The sequence below is a fragment of the Ambystoma mexicanum genome, chromosome 12, assembly GCF_040938575.1.
Source record: "Ambystoma mexicanum isolate Mex_15411 chromosome 12, UKY_AmexF1_1, whole genome shotgun sequence".
Classification (NCBI taxonomy): Eukaryota; Metazoa; Chordata; class Amphibia; order Caudata; family Ambystomatidae; genus Ambystoma; species Ambystoma mexicanum.
The window spans coordinates 645423878-645450717 of NC_090936.1; the positions used below are offsets into that span (position 1 = coordinate 645423878).

General features: G+C 45.6%; 1 protein-coding gene across 4 annotated transcripts in view; it reads left to right on the plus strand.

The window, feature by feature from the left end:
- KMT2E (lysine methyltransferase 2E (inactive)) overlaps positions 1-26840 on the plus strand; it is a 3564841-nt gene that overhangs the window by 3438059 nt on the left and 99942 nt on the right. For all 4 annotated transcript variants that reach the window (XM_069629119.1, XM_069629120.1, XM_069629118.1 and 1 more), the window contains one exon: positions 19911-20008. In XM_069629119.1, coding sequence (XP_069485220.1) covers positions 19911-20008 — 98 coding nt within the window. The remainder of the gene's footprint in view (positions 1-19910; positions 20009-26840) is intronic.

Genomic DNA, 26840 nt, shown 5'->3' on the forward strand with positions numbered 1-26840 from the left:
AAGAGAAGAAAGATTAGCATTGGAAAAATTGTGGCAGAATGAGGACATTATTTTGAAACCTGCTGACAAAGGCGGAGCCTTAGTGATAATAGATCGGCCAAAATATAAATCTCAAGTGGAACGCCAATTGAATGACCATGAGACATAGTTGGTGGTCCCTTTTGACCCAACAAATCGAGTGAGAACTCTCATCAATGAATTTCTAGAGGAGGCTGAAACACAAAAGTGGATTACAGACAAAACTAGAGCATTTTTAACTAAGGATTTCCCGATAATGCCGGTTCTTTACATTCTACCAAAAGTGCACAAAAACCTTCAGGATCCACCAGGTCGACCAATAATAGCAGCAACAGATGGTCTTTTAGAACCATTGGCACAATACATCGACCGAGCAATACAACGACTTGTTCAAAAAACTACAACATACATTAAAGATTCTACAGATTTTCTGTTGAAAATTAAAGATCTAGAATTTGATGAGACAACTGATATCCTTTTCACTATGGATGTCTGTAGTCTATATACTAACATCACACATGAAGCAGGAATGGAAGCAATGGAATGGTTATTATTGTCATCAAATGAATGTAATGCTAACAGATTGTGCATATTGAATTTATTGAAATTGGTTCTAAACAATAACTTTTTTTGTTTTGAAAACAGATATTTTGTCCAAATTGCCGGCACATCCATGGGGGCCGCTATGGCTCCAGGGTATGCCAAAACTTATATGGCCTATCTGGAACAAACAATGGTTCTGAACAAAGTTGAATATCAGATTCATTTGAGAAGCTTTATGAGATTTATAGATGACATTTTTGGTATTTGGAGGGGTTCTCAACAGAGTCTTCTTGAATTTTTCAGATACATGAATCAGTTGGCACCAAGGATTAAATTCACAACTCTGACTAGCAAAACACGGATTCAATTTCTTGATATGGAAATTTACATTAAAGAGAATCGTCTCCACACAACTATCTATAACAAACCCACGGACAGGAACAGCACACTGATGGCATCCAGTTTTCATCCATCCACTACGATTCAAAGCATACCTCATAGTCAATTCTTAAGGTATCGTAGAATAATTTCGGAACCACCAGAATTTGAGACTCAATGTGAAAAACTGAAACAAAAGTTCACCCAAAGAGGTTATTCGGCAAACACATTAGAGACTGCCTTAACTAAGGCTTCAACAGCCATGAGAGCCCATACATTGGAGAGATCACCTAAAACTGAATCAGATACTATGGTGTATGTTACAACATACTCTCAGTAGAGCTACAAAATTAAGAAAATAATCAAAAGAAACTGGCAAATGTTAAAAATGGATCCTTTACTAGCACATTTATTTGAGAAGGAATCCTTATTTGCTTGCAGAAAGAGTAAATCTATTAGAGATTTTGTAGTTAGAGCTGATTACCAAACACCTGATGTCACTTTAAAGACATTTAGGGGCACTTTGCCCTGCAATAACTGTCAGCATTGTCACAATATCATTAAAGGCTCTCATATTAGCCATCCTTATACGGGAAAAAAAAATTCTTTTGAGCATACTAGTACATGCGATACTAGTAATGTGATTTATGGAATAAAGTGCCCGTGTGGGTTATTCTATGTAGGCTTGACTACGAGAAAGGCTAAATTAAGGTGGACTGAGCACAAATCTAATATCCGATTGTGCTCAGTCCACTCACCAGTGGCACAACATTTCAAAAGAAGTAAGCATACGGTGGCTCAGATGAAATTTGTGATACTTGAGCAAGTAAAATGTCCTAAAAGAGGGGGAGACATACACAAATTATTAAGGCAGAAAGAAAGTTGAGTGGATTGAATGACTGGATGCTCTTGAACCAAAAGGCATGAACAATGATTTTGATTTGACTTGCTTTATTTAATGTGATTTAGAGTTAAATAGTTGCTGATGCACAGTGTTGCGTTTATTTACCCCCGGACTGTTTTTTCCAACATGAATTGTGTAACGAACTGAGGTAATCAGGAACTCCTTTTTTTGCTCAGTTGAGGATATGTTATGTATTGATGGACAGTTTTTTTTAATGTAATCATAAAGAATTTGTTACGATTGTAATATTATTGTCTCTTACGTTGGAGTGAACACTCATGTTGTCCAATGGAATTTGGATCAGGACTAGATTTATTATGAAGGTGGTTAGTTTTCATTTTCCTTTCCTTTAAAGTGAAAGATTATTATATAAACATATACTAAAGGGGAGGTGGTAGTAGGGATTATTTTAGGTATGGATTTATTTTAATAATTATGACATAGCATTTAGGTGTTATCATTAATTATTAAAGTACTGGTTGAATAAGATATATATTTAGTTTCTCTGCCATTAGTAGAAATATCACACGAATAAGAAAGTCTCTTTAATTGAAGAGACATATTATTAAAAGTGATTAGTGTAATTAATGTACATTAAGAATTAAGTTAAACACCAAGATGTGTAGATTCAGTCTAATATTTTTCAAAGAAATACTCGTAATAGATTCTTGAACACATGATCTTACCATGATCAGATGATGCAGCATAATGGAAAGAGCGGGAGAATTCATACGAGTGTGTCACGTTTACTAAAGTAGAACTTAGCGGTGATTCTAGGATCTTATTTACAGATAGAATCTGGAGGAAGTCCTGAAAGATACATAGCATGTCACGTGATCGGGTTGCGATCACGTGACATTTTGTTAACCAGACACTATTGTACTGCGGGACTGGAGGCTGTGTTTACAGCCGTTTCGCCGTCTCCGCATTACATTTGGTATTTGCTTTATGGTGGTCTTGTGTCCGAGGATTTTATGAAGGTATTACAAATTAGATTAGGGTTGTCACATGATCGGGTCGCGATCACGTGACAGATGAGATAATGAATATAAACGCACTGCGGGACGGGAGGCTGTGTATGCAGCCGTGTTTCCGTTCCCGCATTGCGTTAAGGAAGACTCCCATTGAAGGTAAAGTTTGGACTTAATCTGGCACGCCTATTTTTTATTTGTTGAATGGGTGAGGCATTTTTGATAGGGATGGGTTATGGAACATTTATTTAACTTATTTGGGGACTTTTTCTCTTTTTGTTTTGGTAGAGAGGGCACAGCATTCTGTTTGAATGACTATTATGGTCGTATTGTCGTTTTATTGATGTCACAACCTTTAAAAATGTCAATAAAAACTAAATAAAAAAAAATGTCATTGCTTCCCAAATTGCTCTACATATTCCAATCTCTCCTGCTTCGTGTTCCAGAGCGAGATCTCATAGATGTTCAAAAGGAAATTGGGAAGTTCATATAGAGACACGAGCAAGCCCCTTTAGGTTTCCCATAGGATTCTTCTTAGGTCCAAAGGAATAGGAGGCTTTAATGTTCAGTCTATACAGTGATATTTTTGACATCCCATCTGGCTGCCATCCCGGACTGGGCCTCTGAATTGAATCTCCCAAAATGGATCGCAATAGAATGAGCCTGTGCACCGTTTCCGCTATCCCACCTTCCGTTCCTTCCAAAAGGGGCTAGACACTGTGTCCCAGGCCTCCTGGTCACTAGGGATATCACCCTGTTACACTGGGATAAGGCTTGTAGTCAACTGGGGATTAGAGCCAGGCTCTTCTCCCCTGTTTTGCACAGGCCAGATTTTACACTGGGATTAAATAGCAAGATCTTTAAAGACTGAGAAGCACTGGGCACTTTGAGACTGGGAGAACTATACAAAGATGGGGTCCCCCTCTCATTTGCTAAGTGTAAAGAGAAATTCAGTCTACAATAAAAATAGAATGCTTTCACTACACCCACATTTGCCACTGGATCACAAATAGTGGGTGATATTAATGGGATCTTGGGCCCGACAGGTCTAGAACTCCTATTAAAGGATGGGCAAAACTCAAAGAAAATGTTCTCACTTTATCTCTTGTTTGATATATACCCCCAGATGAGAAACTTCCATACATGAAGTGGGAAGAGGAATTGGGTTGGAACATCCCAGGGGAGTCATGGCAGCGTATCTGGTCCAGAGCACATACAAGTTCTTGCTGCGCTCAAGTAAAAGAGGCTGCAAAGAAACTGTGCTTTCGCTGGTACATGACTCCACTGAGGCTACATAAGATTCTGCCTGAATATTCGGATCAATGTTGGCATGGTTGTGGTCAAGTGGGTACTCAAACTAATATGTGGTGGTTCTATCTTACCATGCAGACATACTGGGAGGGCATTTGTTCAAAATTCATGACATCACAGGCAGGCTCCTTCCGATGTGCCCTCTCACTTTGATCTTGGAGGTGGTTTATCATACGACCGGACCTAAAGCAGAACTGATAACCCATCTCTTGGAAGACTCCCGAGGAGCGGTTCTTGGTAAATTGGTGGGTCAAGGTGTGGCAACTAATTGCGATGGAAAAGGTTTCTGCTTTAGCAACTGATAGAATGCCAAAATATGCTCGCACCTGGGCCCCCTTTGTAGAATTTGTTCGCGAAAGAGAACACATGTACTTTGTACTATGTTGAGATTTCAATAAAAATACTGTGCAAAAAAAAAAAGATTACCAGGCAAGAGCCTGAGAGCAACAAGCCTCCAGGAGGTACCTCCAAGGTCTATAACAACACAGAGAAGAATCTCGAGGGCTCTCAGCGGTCTATACATCAGGGCGCTGCACCAAGCAAACTGCCTCTGTGTATTTCCCACAAACCTTGCTCAGATATGGCTTTCAAACAAGCAGGCACCCCAGGATGTCCATAGGAGGAGGAGATTCATTCATCGTTGGGTTCGTCTCCCATGGAGTCGGCTACCCAGTCAGGTAGGTGCTCAACACAATTTGCCTAGCGTAATTGCAGAGGCTCCTTTCCAAGAGGCGCACACCTGCAATTTCAGTCTTCGTCGTGCACTTCTTACCCCATGGCCACTGGGAGATTGACAGAGGAAAGTGGCTACCAGTCAAGATATGCCTCAGAAAGGCCTTCGGCTAATTGTACACCAATGCAGTGGCAACATCGCTACGATGCAGGGATCCACAACGCAAACAGCACCACAGGCAGCATGTGATGAAGGTTTTTTTGGACCGGTTCATGCAAATTATGAGGTTGCAACAAATGACCAGATACTAAAGAATGTAAATAAAGAGGTAGTACCTCAAATGCAACCACAAGGGCTGCTTCAGGTACCACAACCAATAACGCTGCTGCCCGTCCGCCACCAACACCACCACCACCTCCTCCTCCACCACTGCTTCCATCACCACCTCAAGTGCAGCTGAATATTCAGCCATTGTAGGCTGCTCCAATTCCACCACAGGCTCTGCCTGCACCGAGTCAACTGAAGAAGCGGAAGCCTCAGAGTTCGGCTCTGGTGAGGGATACCCAGGAGAAAGATTTAATTCCTTCATCCTCTAATATTTAACAAGAAAAATGTGTGAGGAGAAGGAGGCTATGCCATCTTCGACCAGAGCATTTCATGATTGCATTAAAGTGTTGGCTGAATTCCTGGCAGACCGGCAACGCATCAGGAGGAGCCAGAAGCAGGCATTTTGGCAGAGATTATTTCATTAAGAACAACTATTCGCTCTGGCATCCAGTTTCAAAAAGACATTCTAGTGGTTGCAAAAAGTTGTGTCACAAGCCGCATTCTACCCCATCTGTAAACAAACTCTTGGACGCCGTGTTTAGACAACTGGAGGGTGAAGCTGTGCTGTTATCTTCCCATTCACAGTCACATTCTTTGGTGGTTGCTGCAGCCTCTTTATAATCAAAACCCTCAGCTGGGTGGTCTTCATCTGGAGCATCATCCTATTGTCTTTCCAGAGAAGAAAGGCTGTTCAACTCGTTCTGCAAAAAGGTATATCTAAATGCTTGCTTACACCTCAGGCAAGCGAAGGCGGATGCATTACTAGCTGTGGTCAATCAGAAACTTTGAAGACAAATAGGGTATTTTCTTCCAGATTTACCTATTGAACTTCAAGTGACTTTCAAAGCCGGACTAGCAGATGCAAAACATACAGCTCAGGACATGCTGGAAGCACCAGTGTCTCACATTGACACAGCTAGCAGAGCTATGTGTCTCAGCACTGACATGAGTCGCCCGCATGGATGCATGCAACAAACTTTACATTGGATGTTCAGGATAGGATATTAGATCTCCCTTTAACGGGTTCAGACCTCTTTTATTCCTCCACAGACGAGGAGTTGACTAAGAAAAAGTCAAGTACTCAAATGGCAAAATCCCTGGCTATATTATCGTAACCAACTACAAAAAGTTCTTGAATGTGCAATATAGATCAGGGGTGCTTTAGAAGTGTTCAGGAGTGGAGGGCCAGGCAAGCCAAGTACTCGCCTAGTACGCATCGCAGGAAACAACAGTGTACGGCAACAAAGGGATTTTTCTTGCCCTCCTCGTCATCACAAGCCTCATATCCAAACAAACAGTGAAGCTGTCGTCCGGGTCCATGACACGCTGTTAGGGGGCCGATTATCTCGACATGAGTCGATGTGGCATCACCTCTTTCACCTCACCATGGCTCAAATGGTCACTACTACAGGTTTTTGCCTCCTACTACCACCATTTGCCCCCTCTTCTCCTCGCCTTCTGCAAATAGGCTCAGTTCCCCAGGCAGAAAAGGGGCAAGGATTCTAGTCAAGAATCGCTGCGATTCACAAGAAAAAAACAGGCAGGTCTTCAAGTAGTTCTAGACTTGTTGCACCTCAACCTTTCCCTTTCCTTAGAAAAGTTCAAGATGGTGACGCCACCACGCATTGTCGAAGCACTCAGCGTAAGAGAGTGGATGTGCTCCCTGGACCTGAAGAACACCTACCTGCATGTCCCCATTTGGCAGCCTCGCAGACAAATGCTATGATTTATGGTAATGGTATATCTGGCTGACTCAAGATAAGAGCAATTCAGAAGCAGTTATCAAGCTCATGGAATTAAGAAACAGGGAATCAATCAGACAGGATTTCTATCCCTATATTCCTGAGTCAAGACCTGGTGTGGTAGAAAACAGAGACCCACGTAATGAGCGGAACACCTTTTCACCAAGCCCCATATGCTGTGGTGATTACAACGGTCTCTTCCATGGACGGCTGAGGTGCCACCCTGGAGTCTCACAGGGTACACAGGAGAAGGTCCCAATCGGAGATGGATCTCCATGTAAACTAACTGGAAAGTTTGGCCATTGCTCTAGCGCTGGAATCTTTCCAGCTCATGATACGGAACAGGACATTTCTACTGCAATGTTCTATATCAACAAGCAGGAGGAACAACGTCTCCAGCTCTATGCAAGCTAGCACTGGAGACATGGAATTTGTCATTGAGTCAGGTTATTCATCTCAGAGTCGTGCACTTTCCAGGAGAGGAGAATAGAGAAGTGGACAGATTGAGCAGGCTGGGAACCACCTCCTACCAGTGGGAGCTGAACCAGGTGGTCCTGAACAGCGTGTTGAAGACCTAGGGGCAACCAGAGGTGTTTTTGCTACAGAAGAAAACATCAAATGTCCTCTCTATACCTCTTGGGCATTTCACTGCAGGAGCTCTCTGGGGGATGCATTTCAGATCCCCTGGGACGATCCTTGGTGCTACACATCTTCCACCCCACCCCCTCTCTTATAAAAAGTAACTCACAAGCTCAGGAACTCAACAGCCTCAATGATGATTCTAATAGCCCCTGTGCGCAGTATGTTCCTGTGTTCTGACTTGGGAGCTTGCATTTTGGAGGAGCAGTCTGTCTACAGTGTGTATTGAACAGTAAGAGAGGGGTTGGACGTAAAAACCTCCTCTTTCGTGGAGTGCGCAGTGTGTTCCTGTATGCCTGCGGTGATCGTGGAGACAACAAACACTCCTTGCAGGTATTTCATATGCACTCAAACTGCCATCTGCTTCTTTCGGCTTGCAGTTCTCTAAATTTATCTGCCCGGTTTACGACTGGTCGCACCCTACCAATCAGGAAAATTGACTCGTTGACACGCTGAACAATATATTACTGTAAATAACGAGAGCGGATACTTGCTGCGGATTTCGAGTGAAAAAGTGACCTATTAGTCAGTGGGAGTGTGGTAGCCTTGCACTTCCATAGCTCACTGATTCCTCCTGTTGTCACCACTCAATTGCGACGACAGCGCTGTCCGCCTGACCTCTTATAGTGGTTAGGGGAGAGCTGCGTTTCGTTGCCCCCCTCCTCCAAGAAATGCCGGGAAAAGCAGTTAGCCGCTGTAAGACGGATGGCTCACGTGCAAAGAAACCGTACGGGCTTTGCTCGAGAAAACAGCCCGCAACTTTCCTGGACCCGTCAGAACATTCTGAGTTAAGAGGACGTAATGGGGCAAGTGCAAAGAGCATGCAGGGGGCACAAAAAGGCCCTAATACGCATCTACCTGAGGCTGAAAGTAGTTACCACCCGTTAGATCTAGACAATGACTCCCTTTTAGAGCTGTGCTATGCGTTGCAAGATCACTCCACCCTGCCTCCTGGGTGGGGGGGCGTCCGAGGGGAGAAGCAAGCTGTAAGGACCATCTGGGAGGCTCAGTATCTGGGAAAACGGACAAGTGTCCGGAGACCAACTTGCCGGTACCATTCCAAACTGGAGATCGGGTGCCAGCAGCAGTGGGCCCTCCTGCAGCCTCGGCCGCCCACGTTTTTATACCATCATCGGGGGTTTGCCACAAGTAATGCCATCTATCGTCGCCCGTCTCTCTGCTAGTTCTAACCTACTGTATGACTCTGTAGTGCCCTCATCTGGCTCATCACAAGAAGATTTCAGCACACATGATATCACAAACATGGCTCAGAGCCATGGAGTATTACATTTTGCCATACAAATATTGTTGAAACTTTGTGGCACAATGAATGAAGACTTGAAGATACAGGGGGCCGCCTTTGTAGCCATACACAAACCTTTGTCTTCACCTAAAACCCCTGATGCAATTCCAATAATAGATCTATGGGGAAAAGCGTCACAAAAATCCACTCTTTGGAAGTGCCTCTCTGTGTTCTCTCTATAAACAAAGCAGCAGCCAGGGTTCCTGAGATTGACCAGCGGGGACTCTGAGGTAATCCCTGCTATGGGTCATCTTTCAAGGCGGCAGGCAAGACTTGCCAAAAGATTGCAGTTAAAGGCCTCCAATCAGCCTAAACATGAATTGTCCCCCCTGGAGGAAAACTCTGCTGTAGCAAAGCAGCCATTGAATTCAGCTCTACAACCAGGCAGAAATTATGCTTCCAAGAATCAATGGAAAAGAGCTGACCATCGCAAAAGGAGATTGGCGCAGATGGTGTGTACCTTGTCTAGTTGGTTATTAGAAGAGACCCCGGACAAAGTCCAAACTCTGCCTGCAGAACGACCTGGGCTTGCCCTAGGGCCCTCTTCTTGTGTTCCTTCGACAAGTCTGGCCAAAGCTCAACAGGAATATGAACAATCTCACCTTGAGTTGCCGGCTGACATAATTGAATCCAACTTAAACCGGCATACATCCGCAAATTTAGACCAGAAAAATCTGATCATTTCACCAGTTGATGGCTTAAATCCAGCCGACGGTTAAATTGCCCTACACTTCTGGCTCTGTTCTATAAGATTCCGTCTCTATGGATACTGAACTCGAGTGACTTCGATTTCATTGAACCATTACGCCTCCAAGGGCTAAAACCTACGAAAATCCCCTGCTGCTTGCTTGACACAGCCTCGGCCTTCTCTTGGCCACCTGGGCTATGTTTTGGAGACTCCACTTCCCACGGAGGATGGTTCTGCTGGTTGTACTAAGTGCAATTGTTCCTGGGCTAGTGTTGCACCAATACAACAGCCCCCACAGACGCTGGCCAAGTTTAGTGACGACCAAGGATAGGAATGGTTGAAGAGAATGGTTGCTCACAGGAAATCCCCTGAGTGAATGTCTACTGTTATAAGCTGGAACAAGAGGGGATTTAATCACTGGCTCAATGAGCATGGCTCTAGGGAAGTGCCTACAACTAGTGAAGTATTTTCATTACAAGAGACGTGGGTTACATTTGACATTGAGTTTGATGGTTATGCCACTTTTCAGACTTTGGCCACTAAGGGTGAGCGTGGTCGACCAGCTGGGGGCTTGCTGATTGGTGTTAAGACCTGCTTCAATCCTAGATTAATCTATCAGGGGAATCTGGGTGGTAACGTACTGGCCATAGAGATAACCCCCCCATGTGGTTGGGGGAACCATAACGATATCTTGATAGTCAATGTGTAGGACCCTGCGGGCACCTGGCTCACTGAGGCCATATGTGACCAATTGGACTCTCTTCTTACCGCCTGGCACTCAGTGACAGAGTGCACCCCTGTGATCCTCTGTGGAGACTGTAATGCGAAATGTGTGGATGTGGGGCATATGGTAATGTCTCTGACCTTTGTAACATGCCATCAGGAAAATCCAATAATAAGGAGAGGTTGTGGTCGTACTTCTTGAAGGACTGGAATTGTACGATACTAAATAGGCATACTACAGGGGATCAACCAGGACAGGTGACCTGGGCCCCCGGTCCTAAGCGGGCCATATTAGATTATATGGCTGCTACTGAGTGCCTGCTGGAACAGGTGGTCCAAATGCAAGTTTCTCTGAGGGCTGAGTGCGTGCAGAGAGGTGACACCTACCCACTCGGGGAACAGGATCCGCTGGACGCAGAAAAACATTGACACAATTAATTCCTTTGCCTTCCCCATGGGCTTTAGGGCTGACCAGGTACTGCGGGGGGAAAAACCCGAAGGCAATTGAAGACTGTATACAACATGTAACCCAAGTCCTCCTAAAGGGGAGACCTGCTCCCCCCAGCATAAAATGGGAGTAACACCATTGATATTAACATCCAAGATCATAAACGCTCTATCCGTCGGGCTATTAGAGCACAAACAATGGCTGATATTAATCTTGTGGGAACTCCTAAGACATCTGCCCATATAAAAGCTATAAGGCGGAAATTTCGGTCTTGGCTTTTCCAGTATCGCCAATTTCAGCAAAGAAAGACTTGGCAGAAGTTTGTGGAGACCATGTGCAGTAAAGATCGCCAAAAAATCTGGCATTTACTTGCGCAAGCTGGGGGTGAACAGTTGCTGAGAATCTTGAACCCTATCCCAGGGGATCAATGGGTTAAGCATATAACGGCCAAATTCTATACTGCAGTACTGTGTTCTTGCAGGGCACCTGCCTCGTCTGAGGCTTGGCTTTACCTCTGAGCCATAGAATTGTGAAGCAGGCCATTCTGAAGCTTAAAACATCTAATGCCCCGGGCCTCAATGGCTTGGCAAACTCTATTCTAAAAAAGGACCCGAATAACTGGGCTAAGGTGTTAGTAACGCTTTTCTGACGAGTCTGCAGATCTTGCTCTGTCCCTCCTACGTGGCGGCAGTCTGTGCTTATACCGGTGCATAAAAAGGGAGACCGGAATAATGTGTCCAACTGCCGCCTGCTGTCCATGTTGGATGTTACGAGCAAGATCTTTATGACACTCGTATTTAGGCAATTAGAATCCTGGGACAGCGCTATACTCCTACGTCCCGTCCCCTTTCCTCCATACTTGTGGGACATCTCTCCGTCCTGTGGGACGGGACCGGAGCACTTTGTAAAAAGCATCCACATTTTTTTTTTTTCAAAAATGTGTCCCTCCTCTCTTTCCTGCGCAGGGCCCGGCACGCGGCCTTAACCCCGCCCACCTTGGCTCCGACCCGCTCATCGCCCATCAGTCCTTTTCTCCGCTCGATCGGGGCCGGACGCACTTGCATCCTCGGAAGATTTTCTTCCCTTTTTTCCTCTCTGGCTCTCCTGGTGTTCGTTTACTAGTCTGTCTATGTCTTTGAAATGAGACTTTCCAGATTGTTCATCGTGTCACCGTCGCTTTGCGAGGGCGGATCCCCATCCTCTTTGTTTAGAGTGTTTGGGTCCGGAACACCGTTGGGACTCCTGTTTTTACTGTGACTCCCTTTCGGTCCAGGCACTTCAACGTCGGTTGGAGCGGTGGGAGGAGGTGTTCCGACGAACTCCTCCTTTGCATTTTCAGGCATTCATCAACGAGAAGAAAAAACGCCGGTAAGTTCTTTACTTTTCAGAGCACCCCGACCGGGGGATACCTTCCCGGGTTCCTCTCGGTCCGGGAGGGGCGTTGATCGCTCTGTTACCGGGGTTCGCCCTGAGGTGCCCGTTGGGCCTAATAATTCTACCGGAGTTTTCTCCGAGGGTCTCCGTAAGGGGCCTGTGAACACCGGAGTACGCTCCGAGGCCCCTCCTGTGGGGGCTGTTTGTAGACCCAGTTCTACTGAGTCGTGGGGTACCGGAGTTTGCTCTGAGGCCTCTCTGTCGGCTTCCCTCAAAAACGAAACCGGGGTGCGGCCTGAGGCCTTGGCTGGGCTTGTAGTTACCGAACGAATGTTCAAGGCCCGCACAGAAAAGGCTGTTACCGGGCCTGGGTCCGAGGTCCCTCGTACACAGGCTAAAGCTACCAACAGTTCTGAGAGGCCAGTCAAGGCTTTGTCGGTGAAAGCGCACCATTCCCGCTCTTGAGGTGACACCAGATCTGTTGAGGGGGCAAAGAAGCAAAGTTCTTCTTTTGCTGGCAGTTCCTTCCTTTGAAGGCTCAGTTGGCGGTGGGTATGTCACAAAAAGTTGGCGGTGGGTATGTCACTTCCTAACATGCCGCAGTTCCCCTCAGATGAGGACAAAATGGCGCCCATTCCCGCCACGACCACAGTGGCCATTTTAGGTGCTACCCCTAAAACTACGCCATCGGCTTCTGGTGTGGGGCTCGGTCTCTTGGGTGAACGTAAGGTCCCTTGTGTGCATTCTTACCGGCCGGTTTATGATTGGAACGTCCGGATGCCTCTTCCGCACAATGTTTCGTTGCCCGCGGGGGCGGCTCCTTTGACTTATGTGGATACGTCGGTGGAGGGGCCGGTGTGGCACTCTTCCCCGTTACGTCCCTGGATTTGTCCACCTCAGGTCCCGAAACAATCTTCTGAGGATGCCTTTTTCGGTAAATTTCAAGCGCTTATGCACACCGACCCCATGAGGGAATATTTCAAAGGGCTTTTCAAGTAGAGTCCACCGGCGCCTCTGGCTCCACCTGTTCCTCCGGTGGTTCCGCCGGCGCCTCCCTTTCCCGTGGTGCCCCCCCTGCTCTCCCACCTTTGCCTCCATTGTCCCCAGTGGACAAGGCAGTGCCTGACACGGCTCAGCAGGATCCTGACCTGTCAGATGACCCTCAAGGCGATCAGGACAACGAGGACCTTCCCCGCTCTATCAGAGCCTTTCATGACCGGGTACTGGACATGATGAGTTTCTTAGATGTTCCGGTGCCCGAGGCACCCGCTCCGCAGGAGGGCGTGCTTTCTGGGGCGTTCACCCTGTCTCCCTTGGAGCGTACCGGCCTGTTCCTGCAGAAGGACGTTCTGGCTGAGGTCCGAAGAGTCTGGGAAAAGCCACACTTGGGACTTTTTGTCAATAAAAAGATTGACGCGAAGTACAGGCTGCATTCTTCGGAAGAGGTGGCCCTGTCGTCTTGTCTGCCTCCCTCCTCCACAGTGGTGGCTGCGGCCACTTTGCAGTCCAGGCCTGCAGCATCCTCTTCCACGACGGCTACTCAGGTTCTGGGAAAGGAGGACAAGCTCCTCGACTCCCTCGGGAGGAAAATCTTCGCCAACTCGGCCTTGCAGCTCAGGCAAGCCAACGCCGAATTGATATTGGCGGGAGCTAACATGCGGATGTGGAAAAGTCTGTCGGAGTTTGAGGAGCACAACCAGGTCGAGAAGCTGGAAGACTTCAAAGGAGGCCTTTCCGATGCCAGGGTCTTGGCCCAGGATCTCCTGGAGGCTGCGGCTCATCACGTAGACACCTCGGCCAGTAAATTTTCTAAGGAAGTACAAGACAAGGTGTTGGACCTTCCATTCGATGGTAAGGAGCTTTTTCATTCTTCTACTGATGTAGAGCTCACCAAAATCAAGGATAGCACTCAGACGGCTAAATCATTGTCTGTTCTGGTTAAAGCTCCTTTCAAATCTCAGAGACCGTTGTCGCAAAGTCGACCTTCCTCTGGTTTTAGGGGCTTCCTCGACCGCAAATCTCGCAGAGTGGATACTCCTGCGGGGAATAACCGCCGTAGACAACAGCATATGCGGTTTTTCTCCCGCTCCTCATCCTCCTCATGAGGTTCAGGTGGCACCGCCACTGATAAGCCTGCCAAATGAGGGTTTTCCGCACTCGCACGAGACCCCGGTGGGAGGACGCATTGCGTCTCATTAGGAGGCGTGGCAGACAATCACAGAAGACAGATGGGTCTTGTCAATCGCTCGAGCGGGCTTCCGCTTACCTTTACCCCGTACCCTACCCCTCACCCCTCCTTTTCAGCTGTCGGGCTCACCCTCCCTCAAGGCCGAGGTTCAGAAACTTCTGGACCTCAGAGCTGTGGAACCCGTTCCCCTTGGGGAGCGAGGGGAGGACTTCTACTCCCGGCTGTTTACAGTGCCCAAACCCAACCAGGCTGGCCTGTGCACCATCCTAGACCTTTCCCAGTTCAATCTTTTCCTACCCCAAGAGAAATTCAAGATGATCACGCCCGGCCAGATACACTCCTCTTTGCAGATGGGCGATTGGCTCAGCGTGGTGGATCTTCAGGATGCGTACATGCATATCCTGATTTGGAATCCACACAGGAGATACCTCTGCTTCTCTTTGGGAGAGGAGCACTTCCAGTTTTGGGTGCTTCCTTTTGGCCTCAGCTCGGCGCCACGTGTCTTCACGAAGATGATGTCGGTGATTGCGGCCTATCTTCGTCTCCAGGGTATCCATGTGTATCCTTATTTGGACGACTGGCTCTTACGCAGCCCTTGTCCGTTGGCAGCAGCGGGCAACCTCCAGTCTCTCCTTCAGCTCCTCTTCCATCTTGGGCTGTCGGTGAACTGGCGGAAATCCTCCATGCCGGTCTTACAGGACCTGATCTTCCTGGGTTTTCGTTGGAACACGATGGACTGCAGAGTATATCTGACCGGGAACAGAATGGCGGATCTGTTGGCCACGTGTCAGATGTTTGCGCAGTCGGAGAGCATGTCAGCCTGGTGGTTCCAGAGGCTTCTGGGCCTCATGACCTCACGTGTACTGGTCGCCGTTACGTCAGTGCGGAGAGTGAGTGAGCTCCAGGCATTGTCGGTGGAGCATCCTTTCTTGGTCTTTCACAAGGACAAGGTAGTCCTTCGGACAAACCCGGCTTTTCTACCGAAGATGTTGAGCGAATTCCATCTGAATCAGTCGATCTCCCTTCCGGTCTTTTTTCCGAACCCTGCCTCAGAGGCTGAAAGGGTTCTACACTGTCTTGATGTCCGAAGAGCTCTTAAGTTCTATCTGGACAGGACTTCCGAGCTTAGGAGTTCTTCTCAACTTTTTGTGATCTTCGATAACCCTTAGGCAAGCCAGTGTCTAAGTCAACTATTTCCAGGTGGATCGCCGCCTGCATCACGGAGTCTTTCAACGTCCAAGGGCTGAAACCGCCTAAGGGTAACCATGCACACCTGATGCGGGGCAAGGCAGCCACGGTTGCTTTTCAGAAATATGTCCCCTGGGAGTCCATCGCTAGGGCAGCTACTTGGGCCTCCCCATCTGCTTTCTGTAAGCATTACTATCTCGACATGAGCTCAAGAGCTGACGCTCAGTTTGGTCAGGCTGTGCTGAAGAACCTGTTTCAGTAAGGGGTATTTCCATCCACCCGTAGTTCCTGTAAGGAGTGCTTGGGAATCTCCCACAAGTATGGAGGAAAGGGGACGGGACGTAGGAGTATTACCAGGTTACTCACCGTAGTGACCACCTTACTCCTAGTCCATAGTCCCCTTTCCTCCATACACCCGCCCGCCGTCCCCTCTAATAAGGTTCCTCTGTTATTGCTAATGGGTCTTTCACCTGGCGATAGAAAAGGACTGATGGGCGATGTGCAGGGCGGAGCCAAGGTGGGCGGGGTTACGGCCGTGTGCCGGGCCCCGCGCCCCGCGCAGCAAAGAGAGGAGGGACACATGTTTGAAAAAAAAGAACATTTTGATGCTTTTTACAAAGTGCTCCGATCCCGTCCCACAGGACGGAGAGATGTCCCACAAGTATGGAGAAAAGGGGACTATGGACTAGGAGTAAGGTGGTCACTACGGTGAGTAACCTGGTAAATCGGGTCTTAAGTTCTTCTCAGACAGGCTTCAGACCTGGATCAAGCACAACACATAACATTAGAGTGCTAGATCAGCTGATTAATACCACTCTCAGTAGAAAGGAGGCTACGCTATAAATTACCTATGTTGGATTCCACAGTGCTTTTTACCAAGTGGTGCGGGAGACTCTCTGGTCAAAGCCTAGAGCCCTGAACTGCCCTAGCTGGATTCTACACATTCCAATTTCTTTGCATAGTTATAATTCAGCCAGCGTTAGATTAAACAATGAGGGGGAAGTGTCTGATCCTATTTATATCAACATGTGGCCAAGCAAGGGTGTGTGGCGGCACCCATGTTGTATAATCTTTACATTGCTGACTTTCTCCCTCGTTTGGCATTAAAATCTAACTGCCCACCCCGGATTGGAGACTCCCCTATTGTGGGCATGCTTTATGCCGATGACCTGATACTGTTTGATCGTACTATATCATGGATAAAGAACATGTTAAACGAGCTGGCTGACTATTCATCTCAGATGGGCCTAACTATTAATTTGGAGAAAACGAAGATAGTTGTGATTGCCAGAAACAAGGTCAGCCGTTCTGGGATTGACATTAGCATGGGCAGGATTAATTACACACTGTCCTATCTTTATTTAGCCTTGAATTTGATGCTCGGTTTAATTACGATCTGATAATTTCCCATAAAAAGAGACGAGCCAAGTTACTCACTCTCCAAGCGTGCAAGTTTTCCAGGGAATCTGCAGTATGCCCATTTGAAAACATCCTTTGAACACAAATTTAACAGATGGGATTGGTTTGGGAATTATACCCCCCTGTCTAAGTTAAAAGAGTATGAGGCAGTGTCCCATGCCGTACATAGATATCTGAAGATTCAACCTTATTTGCTGTTATGTCCGGCCCCCGAAGTAAGGCATTTCATCCTAAGGTTGCGTATAAATCAACTTCCGGTACTAGCAGCGATGGGCCCCGTTTAGGGGTTGCCCTGGAGCATAGGACCTGCCCTATCTGTGGTAGATCAGGATTTATGGAGTCAGCCAGACATGTCCTCACCCAATGTGCCAATCTGGGGACGTTGTACATGTGTATGCTTGGCAAAATGGTACATGGGTATGAGGCTATTACTGCAGACTCCTTTTGGGACTACTGCCTCAACTCCGATACCATCTCAGTACAACTTGCTTTATTTAGGGTGTGGACACATGCCAAGAGCCTTCTGGCCGACTAAAGATAATGTGGTCTTTATATTTGGGGGCTATTTGGTTTGTGGTTTTTGGTCTATGGTACTATGAACAATCTTAGATCTTGGTGTATTATTTGGTTTTTCAAAGCTTTGATCATTTTTGCATTTGCTGTTGTACCTGCTTGAATGAACTACTGGTTGATTTGTCAGATTTGCTGGATGAAATTTGGAATTGAATTGACTAGAAGTTATCCCACTTATCCACCCATTTGAATTTGAGTTGTAAACATTTTACTTTATTGTATTATAGCGCACAACATACAACGCACAATGCACTGTACATTGCACTTTATGTAGCCACTTTACATGTTGTGTATGTATTCTGTGCTATTATTATTATTATACCCTATATCCTATTGTTTTTCATTATTTGTAAAGTCCAAATTTGGACTATATCACAATAACATTATTATTATTATATCCCCTCACTAGCCCTCCATAGTGTGGAACTCAGATCTTCTACACCTGTATCAGCAAATGCTCTTTCAGTTGCAGACAAAGCAACTTCATCTGTTAACACTACAGGGAGGATCACTGATTCACCCAGCCCTGAAAACGCTAGCCATCATGCCCTGGTTCCTGAGGAGATAACTTGGGGACACCTCTGGCTTTCTCATCATCGACAGATAATTCACAGAGCACGAAAGCAATCAACCTCAGCCCAGTATAAAAGTAAATGATATTGGTTCTGCTTCTGGGCTAAGGACCCACTATTGTGCTCATTGGACAATGTGCTACTTTTATTGGCCAATCTCGCCCAGTCTGGGGTGAAGGTGGACACTTGCTGTATGTTACTGGCAGTTATCAGAACCTGTAGATTTCAGATAAGATACTTTTGTTGTCTGCTAATTCTGTGGTTAAGAAGCACCTACAGGGTTTGGCGAGAATGTATCTAATAATCACTCGACTGCATACAGTGTAGGACCCTAATATAGTTCTGGCAGCACATGCATATAAACCTTTTGAGCCAGTGGCCTCCACAGACATTAAATTGGTCACATGAAAGACAGCCCTTTCAGTGGCTTTAACATCTGCACACAGAGTTGGTGAAATTCAATCGTTAGTACCTAAGGAACCTTATACAGTGCTGCATAAGGACAAAGTTGTCCTAGGAACACATCCTGGTTTCTTGCCGAAGATTGTTTCAGCCTTCCATCTTAAACAGCAAATAGTACTTTCCCCTTTCTTTCCAGACCCCACCTCTGAAGCGGACACAGTTTTGCATCGCCTAGATGTGCGTAATGCATTCAAATTCTACTTGCACAGACCCAAAAATTCAGGAAGTCAAAGGCTCTCTTTATAACTTTTGGAGGCTCTTCTCCGGCTTCACAGGCTTCCATAGCCTCAATAGCCAGGTGGTTGGTAGCGGCTATTTCCGAATCGTAAAAACTGCAGCAGCAAACCACCACCAACAGGAACGCAAGTGCATGCTGTCCGGGCCAAGGCCACAGCAATAACCTTCCAGAGACAAGCGCTGTGGGACATCATAAGCGAGGCAACGACCTGAGTGTCTCCCTCGGTCTTCTGTAAACATTAATGCGTTGACACTATTGCTAGATCAGATGCGCTTTCGGACAGGCAGTTCTGTAAAAAGCCATTAGCAAATAATATGTAACAAGTTGTCCTCCTCCCTGAGAAATGGTACGTTGAAATCATGCATGCAGCATGGAGGAAAGCGGACAGGACATAGGAGTAATAAAATGTTACTCACCGGAGTAACTGAAGTACTCCTAGTTCATAGTCTCATTTCTCCCATATGACCCACCATCCATCCCCCTTATTATAAAGCTGACGAACTGGTCTCTCTCGCATCCCATGCTACTAAGGGGACTGAGGTGAGGTGCCGGTGAGTGGGGCTGGTTGGGCGTGGTTACGCGCGTGACCGCACCACTGCATGCTCTATGTTTAAAATGGAAAAGCACATTTTTGAGAGGCAACATGGTTCCAGTCTTGTCCCTATGAAGGGTCGCCCATACAGTATGGAGGAAAGGGGACCATGGACTAGGGGGACTTCATGGGAGGTGAGTAACATTTTATTTCCTCCATTTGACATCCCTGATTTCCACCAAGTTCCTTTTCTGAGTTAACACTTGTGCAATATGGATTGTCTGTTTAGAGCCTGGAATGCAGTAGGGGCACATAGCAGCGTGTGGGTGTTACTGGGAATGTGATCTGCGACCGGTGGGATCGACGTTACACAAGTATGGAGGAAACAGGACAGTAGTCACTATGGTGAGTAACTTGAACTGAATCTTCCAGCTAAATGTTTTCCAAATTAGACGATTTTGTGTACCAAATCTCAGGCAAGTTAGCACTCTGTTATGCATGGATGTGAAGTGGAACATGTGGGAACTACGATGACTCGTATAGATGCTACATTATATGATCATGAACTATATCATATGATACATGAGGTACTTTATTGAGAAACATATGTTGACAATGCTAAATCATGTCCCGGAGCAACCATTTGTTACTGACTAAATGTTAATATCAGCATTCTTTGGTTCTGTTTCCGTACAGATGCTGAAGAAGAAAATGTAGAACTCGAAAATGTAATGGAATTTCCGTCCCTGGATAACCCTCTGAAAACCATTGACGATTCTGAGAAATCGAACAAGGTGTCACATTTCAAATGTATTTAAACCCACACAAATCAACCTGGTTAACATTGTGAAATGCACTGTTTGTGAGAATGACATTTGAAAATATCTATATTTTCTTCCTGCCTGCAAGTAATACTATTTTAAAAATCTCTCCAAAAATTGCCTGATATACCCGCTCAAGTTGCTGTCTACCCTTTACCAGTTGGTGTCTCCTTGTCATTAAACAGGGCCCCTCATGTCTGCACATGCGTATGTATTCCGGAAGGCACAGAAGCATTCTGTAGCTTAAGTAGGTTCATATGCGTGTGTCAGCCAGATCATTGGTTAAAGAACTCGGAGGGTTCATAGTGATAATGTCGAAAAAAAAATGTCGACTTACAAAAATGTCGAAAAAAAATGTCAAAAACAATAATGTCGAAAACCTATACATATCATGAAAAGTCAATTTTTAGGGAAAAAAATGTCGAAAAAAAATGTCATTTAGCACTATCAATAAATACATAGACAAGAAGAGTACCCCCCAACCCCCCTCACCCAACACCCCCCTGCCACCCCCCCACCACCCTCTCACCCCTCATACTCAACACATTTTAATTATATATATATATATATATATATATATATATATTTATTTATTCAATAAATAAATAAACAAGAAGAGTATCATTTACTAGGGGGGTCCCCCCCAACCCCCCTCACCAAACACCCCCCTGCCACCCCCCCACCACCCTCTCACCCCTCATACTCAACACATTTTAATTATATATTTAAATATTTATTTAATAAATATTTAAACAAGGAATATATAATTTACTAGGGGGGGTCCCCCCAACCCCCCTCACCAAACACCCCCCTGCCACCCCCCACCACCCTCTCACCCCTCATACTCAACACATTTTAATTATATATTTATTTATTCAATAAATAAATAAACAAGGAAAATATCATTTACTAGGGGGGTCCCCCAACCCCCCTCACCAAACACCCCCCTGCCACCCCCCCACCACCACCATCTCACCCCTCATATTCAACACATTTTAATTATTTATTTATTTTTTTCTAAAAATTAAAAAAAAATTAGAAAAAATTCAACATTATTGCTTTTCTACATTATTTTTTCGACATTTTTTTTCGACATTTTGACTGTCGACATTATTGGATTCGACATTATCACTGACCACCAACTCGGAGTGAGCTGGGAGTGAGCAACCCTGGGGTTTTTGGTGTGATCCTCCCAACAAATGATCTCCTATTTTTCAATATCTCATTCTAGAATGGTGCTATTATATTACAAGCATGCTATACATTTTCAAGTAATTATGACTATTTGACAAGTGTCTATCAGTTGCTCATCTGCTTCCTCACCCTCTCCTTATTTATTTATTTATTTTTACATTTGTAAAGTGCCCAAGCCCGTGGGCATCAGGGTGCTGTTTCAAACTGGTTACACTGATCTTATCAACAACACACAACAAAGACAGGGGTGTCACACCCGGACAGAGGAGACTATGGATGCCTGGAGGCATATCAAAGAAAAAAGACAGCAAAGAGGGAGTTATCAAAGTCATCTCATCTGACTGCTTGGATAAGCGTGGCTACTTGACTACATGTCACCAGTGTGGCGGGTCAGAAGAAGGATGTGGACTCTGATCATTCATTTCACGGAATATTTTATTTAAAGAAAAAGATAAGTCTCTCTCTCTCGCTCTCCCTATGCTATGAGGCGTCCCTACCTAACTAACTGAGGTGCTTGTCAGTAGTCAGTGAAAGTCTAAACTAATCAGTCCACTGTCCAAACTAACCTTATCTGGCCCTACTACTAGCCTAATAACTAAGGCCAGGAGAATGACTTGCTTCTCCTGGCATGTTCACTTCTTGTAAACCTCAGTTCAATAGGATATTTTCCAATAGTCTTTGGTGACTGCTTTTATCAATTCATACAGAACTTTCATGGGCTTTTCTTTTCTCTTGTTTCATTTCATTTCGTTTATTGAATTTGTAAAGCGCTTTTCACCAAAGGCACTATTGCAATATACATAAAAAGGATGGTGCAATCATTGTAATGCAGAACCATTTACAACATGGGTGGGGGGCAGACAACATATCATTAAGTAGAAAAGACAGAAGATGGGCCTTGAGATTAGATTGAAAGATACGAAGAAAGGGGAAGAGAATTCCAATGCTTGGGAGCTAGAAGAACAAAAGAGCGGAAATGAAAAGAAGCACATGGGGATTTGAGAACATTGAGAAGGAACTGTTTTTGAGAACGGAGAGTCCGATAAGGGGAGTAGAATAAGACCAGCGAAGAGAGGTATGGAGACCATGAATACATCTAAAAACAATTTAAAGAAAAAGGTACAGAAGACGTAATTCAAAAGGAAGCAATGAAACAGACAGTAGAAAGGATGTAATGGAAGAACAAGTGGATAAAGAGAAAAGGAGATGAACCAAAGAATTACAGACAATAGACATAGTAAGAGGAAGAAGATGTGAAGCAAGAAGACCATGAAGAAGAGACTAACAGTAGTCGATGTGAGAAAAAAAACAGGCATAAGAGAAGATGTTTAATAGCATCAAATTAAAGATAAGGGCAAGCACGATGAATGTTGAAAAGAGCATAGCGACAGGAACGAGCTGCAGAAGAGATATGCAGTCAGATGGAAAGCGAGGGATCAAAGATAATGCCTAAATTGCGCACAGAAGAGGAAAAGGTCAGGGAAGATGGAGGAAAGAGACAGATATGGGAGAGGGAATAGAAAGAAAAGAATCTCAATCTTAGAAGGATTGAGGTGGAAAAAGTGTGAAGACATCCAGTTCTGGACAGCAGAAAGTCAGTTTGATACAGTGGAATGCAAGGTAGGGTCAAAAGAAGAAAAATAATTGAGTATCATCTGCATACAGATGAAAAGAAAGATTAAACAAAGAAATTAGATAATTATTGGCTTCTTGCTTGTTTTTCTTGTAACCACCTTTATTAATAGGGTTTTCCCAGGTAAGGTTGTTAGGGATTTACAAAGCTTTCCTTTAATGCTTTCACTAGTCTTCAATATCTCTTCTTGACTTATTCTCTCTTGATTAAGCTGAGCATGAAGATTTCCTCTTCTGCGTATTGGTTTAATGCCTTCCCTTTCCTCACTGAGACTCTTCTGACCATCCATTTGACATACTCTTCTTCTTTACTCAGACAAGTATGAACATTCCCATAAAGCTTCTCATTTGCTTCATTGGCTTTTAATATTAAAGTTCCCTTTTCTGTACTGGGGTAAGTATGAGCATTCCCATAAGGTTTCTTCGTCCCCCTCCTGGGTCTTCCATGTTCCCCGTTACCTGTGACAGGTAGGGAAATGTCACTGGGGTTTCCGTTCTCCTCTGCACTTCTCTTTGCTTCGTCAGGTTGACCTTGGAGATTTCCTTCACTTCTCCTCCTCCGTGCCTCCGTGCTTGCAGGTTCTCTGACCTCTCAATTGCCAGTTTGTTCTGTTCTGCTTGAGAGGTATCAGGGTAGTTTAAAGGACCGCTGGTCCACCTTAAGTTTCCTGTTGTCATGCCACCACTTTCCTTCCCCTTTGTTTTCTCACTTCTGGGTCACCACGCATACAGCTTTGCTTCTCTTCTTCATGTCGGGATGAGATGCAGCTTGTCTAGGTGTGCTTCCTGTTCCCTTGCTCATTCAGGATATTGAGCGACCAGCCTCTCCTCCATGCTGACATGGAAGTACCTTTGTATCTCTCAGGTCTCTCTCTGTTCTCCAGGCTCCTCCCCTTTCAGACACTACGTAGCCATGGGACTTCACCAGCATACTGTCATATTCTCGTATCGCTTCTCTCCTCCTCCAGAGGTCCTCTTCTTTGCCTCAGTCAATAGAAATCCATTCTTAAAGGAATAGTTGCAGTTTCGAGTTGGTAATGGCACATATTGATGTTTTCTTCACCCAACTCTTTATAAGATACATCTGAAGAGGTATGGTTGTTAGGTTCTCTAGGGAGTTCCTCGTCGGAACGGGAGTCCTTGTCCCCAAAGGAGTGGTGAGGTCCCACTTGCCTCTACTTTTAGGGAGGGTACTGCACAGCAGCTCAACTTCCTAGCTTCACAGCGGGGGGAGAAGGGACAAATTCCCTCTATTCGTCACATGCCGTCCCCCTTAATTTGGTGGCTCACCTTCTCCATTGAACGGAAATCGACTTAAGAAGTCCACATTTCCTTGCTATTGTCCCTTTTGGTGTTCCATGGTGAAGCAAAATGGTTGTAGATCGAAAAGACATCTATAATCTTGGCGTTTGAGTCTTTTTTTATGCTCATCCATGTTAAGCGATAGTGATCCAAAATGAGTCAGAACTTTCTGACAGTCAAATATTTCAAATGGGTAACAGCCCACTTGATTGTCCAGGCTTCTAATTGTACAGTTGCATAGGAATGGTCCCTTTGGAAATGTTTTCTGCTTGTATACAGCATTGGATGTTCTACACCATTGTGTTCTTGGGACAGTACGGCCCCAAGTCCTGTTTTGGTGCATCGGTTTGTAGAATGAAATCTCTATTGAAGTCTGGCATCTTTAACACTGGCTCGCTCCATAAGATCTTCAGCCCATCAAAACTTGCTTGAACTTCTTGATTCCACTCTAGTTTTTACGGTTATGCATTCTTTAGCTTATCTGTGAGACTAGCAGAGTAATTGGGTATAAACCTACGGTAGTAGCCGGTTAACCCAAGGGAGGTGCAAAATTCTTTTTTGGTCTTCGGTAGAAGAGCTTGTTGGACCGCTTTGACTTTTTCACTCTGCAGCTTGACTAAACTGTTCCCTACAAAGAAGCCAAGATAATTCACTGCAAACTGTGTGAGATGACACTTTTGAGGTTTGGCAGTCTATCCAGATGTTCTCAAGGCTTGAGTAAACTCATATAGATGACGTACATGGTCAGGCCAACTATTGCTATATATCAAAATGTCATGTAGGTAAGCACCGCACCACAGAATGTTGTGTAGGCTTTCAGGATTCTGTCAATAAGACGTTGACAGGTGGCAGGTGCACCATGTACACCAAATGGGAAAACTTTAAACTGAAACAGACCTTGAGGTGTTGTTAAAAAGGCTGTTTTCTTTCGGTCAGATGGATTGAGAGGGACCTGCAAGTAGCCTTTGGTTAAGTCTATCATGGATATATATTTAGCCGAGCCCAACTTTTCAATCAGATCATCTATTCGTGGTATTGGGTAGTTGTCGAATAGAGGTATTGAGTTAAGTTTTCTAAAAATCGATACACAATCACCACAACCATTCTGGTTTTGCAACCAATACAATGGGTGAGGACCAGGGACTTTCCAATGGCTCCATAACATCAGCTTTATGCGTTTCTTTGACTTCCTTTTCTTTTCTTTTCTTCCTAGCCTCTGCGATACTGTAGGGCTTTAAATAAATAGTTTTTCCTGGTGGATGTCATGATCTCTGCTTCCAAAAGGTCAGGACTTACCCAACTCCCTTGGAAGCAGACCCATAACCCAATTGGGACATTTTGGACCCTGTCCTGGCGCCAGTGGCACCAGGCTCATAAATATGCCCAGTCCCAGCGCTGGAAGCGCCGGGCTCATAATGCTTGGGTGGACTTACCTGCAGCAGACCATGCTGCTTACTTACCTGCCAGTTGAGCCTCTGATCCTCTTCTGTTTGGGACTACTTTTCCTGTTGGGTGGGGCAGGAGCCACTCCCTAGGTTCAGAACACTGGAACTCTTCTGGAAAGCAGGAACTCTTTTTCTTCTAGGCGAGGCTGTGGAAGGAGACACCTAAGCACTACAGGAGGCTATTTAAACCACACCCGATGGATGAATCTTGCTTTGCGTTATTCTGCATCCTCTGCAGCAGAACGCTCATCGTGTCTTCTGCATCTGATCCTGGGCCTAAGGGAAAAAGGCTTACCATCCTGAATCCAGTCTTCAGCAACACCTATAAAGACAAGAAAGAACAGGTTAGCACTACGGTCTTCAGTGACAGCGCATCTCTTACCTGGTCCATTGGCTGTCACCAACGCCTCGCGCTGCATTCCGGCATCCGAAAGACAAAGGCTTACCTACTCTTCGCGTGCTCCGGAGGTCTTCGCACTGCATTCCGGCATCTGAAAGACAAAAGCTTACCAACTCTTCGCACGCTCCGGAGGCCTTCGGCGCTGCATCCCGCATCTGAAAGACAAAAGAAAGTGCGTTTAAAGACATTGGGTAACTTTAATACTCACGTGCCATTACTCCTTCCCACGCCGAACCCAGTGGGTATTCCGGCACCCTTCAGCAGCTCCGAACTTGTACCTGCAAGATAAAAGGACAGTTAGTGCGCATTGTGAAGCAGGCAACAAGCGCTTACTTACGTGCTTCCAGGCGCTTCTATTCCTCACACGGGTTCCACCCTCAACTCACTTCGGCCCGTCATCCGCCATCGCCGGAACCCTGCAAAACAAGAGACATCATTACAAAAGACTTTTAAAGACATTTGAAATGCTCGGAACTTACCGTTCATGCAGTAAACGACGGACAGCAGTCCTCTGAAGTCAAGAGGCCTGCACCCTTATCCAGTGAAGAAACTGGTTACGGCACCCTGCCCCGAGGCAGATGGAGAGCACGGCGTTCACTTACCTAAGACATCTTACTCTTCGAGTCAGACATACAGTGCACAGAGGTCCAGCCCAAAGAGCCAACCGTGTGTTACACATCACCTTTGAAGATACGGTATTCGCCCAGTCAAGACCGGCGCCTCTGCGGGAACCAGGTGAGCGTTACAGTGGAGTTCTGATATGATGGAAAACAGTTGTAACTCTACCTGATTGTTCTACAAACACCTCCGGAAACTGATCTAATAAATCCCT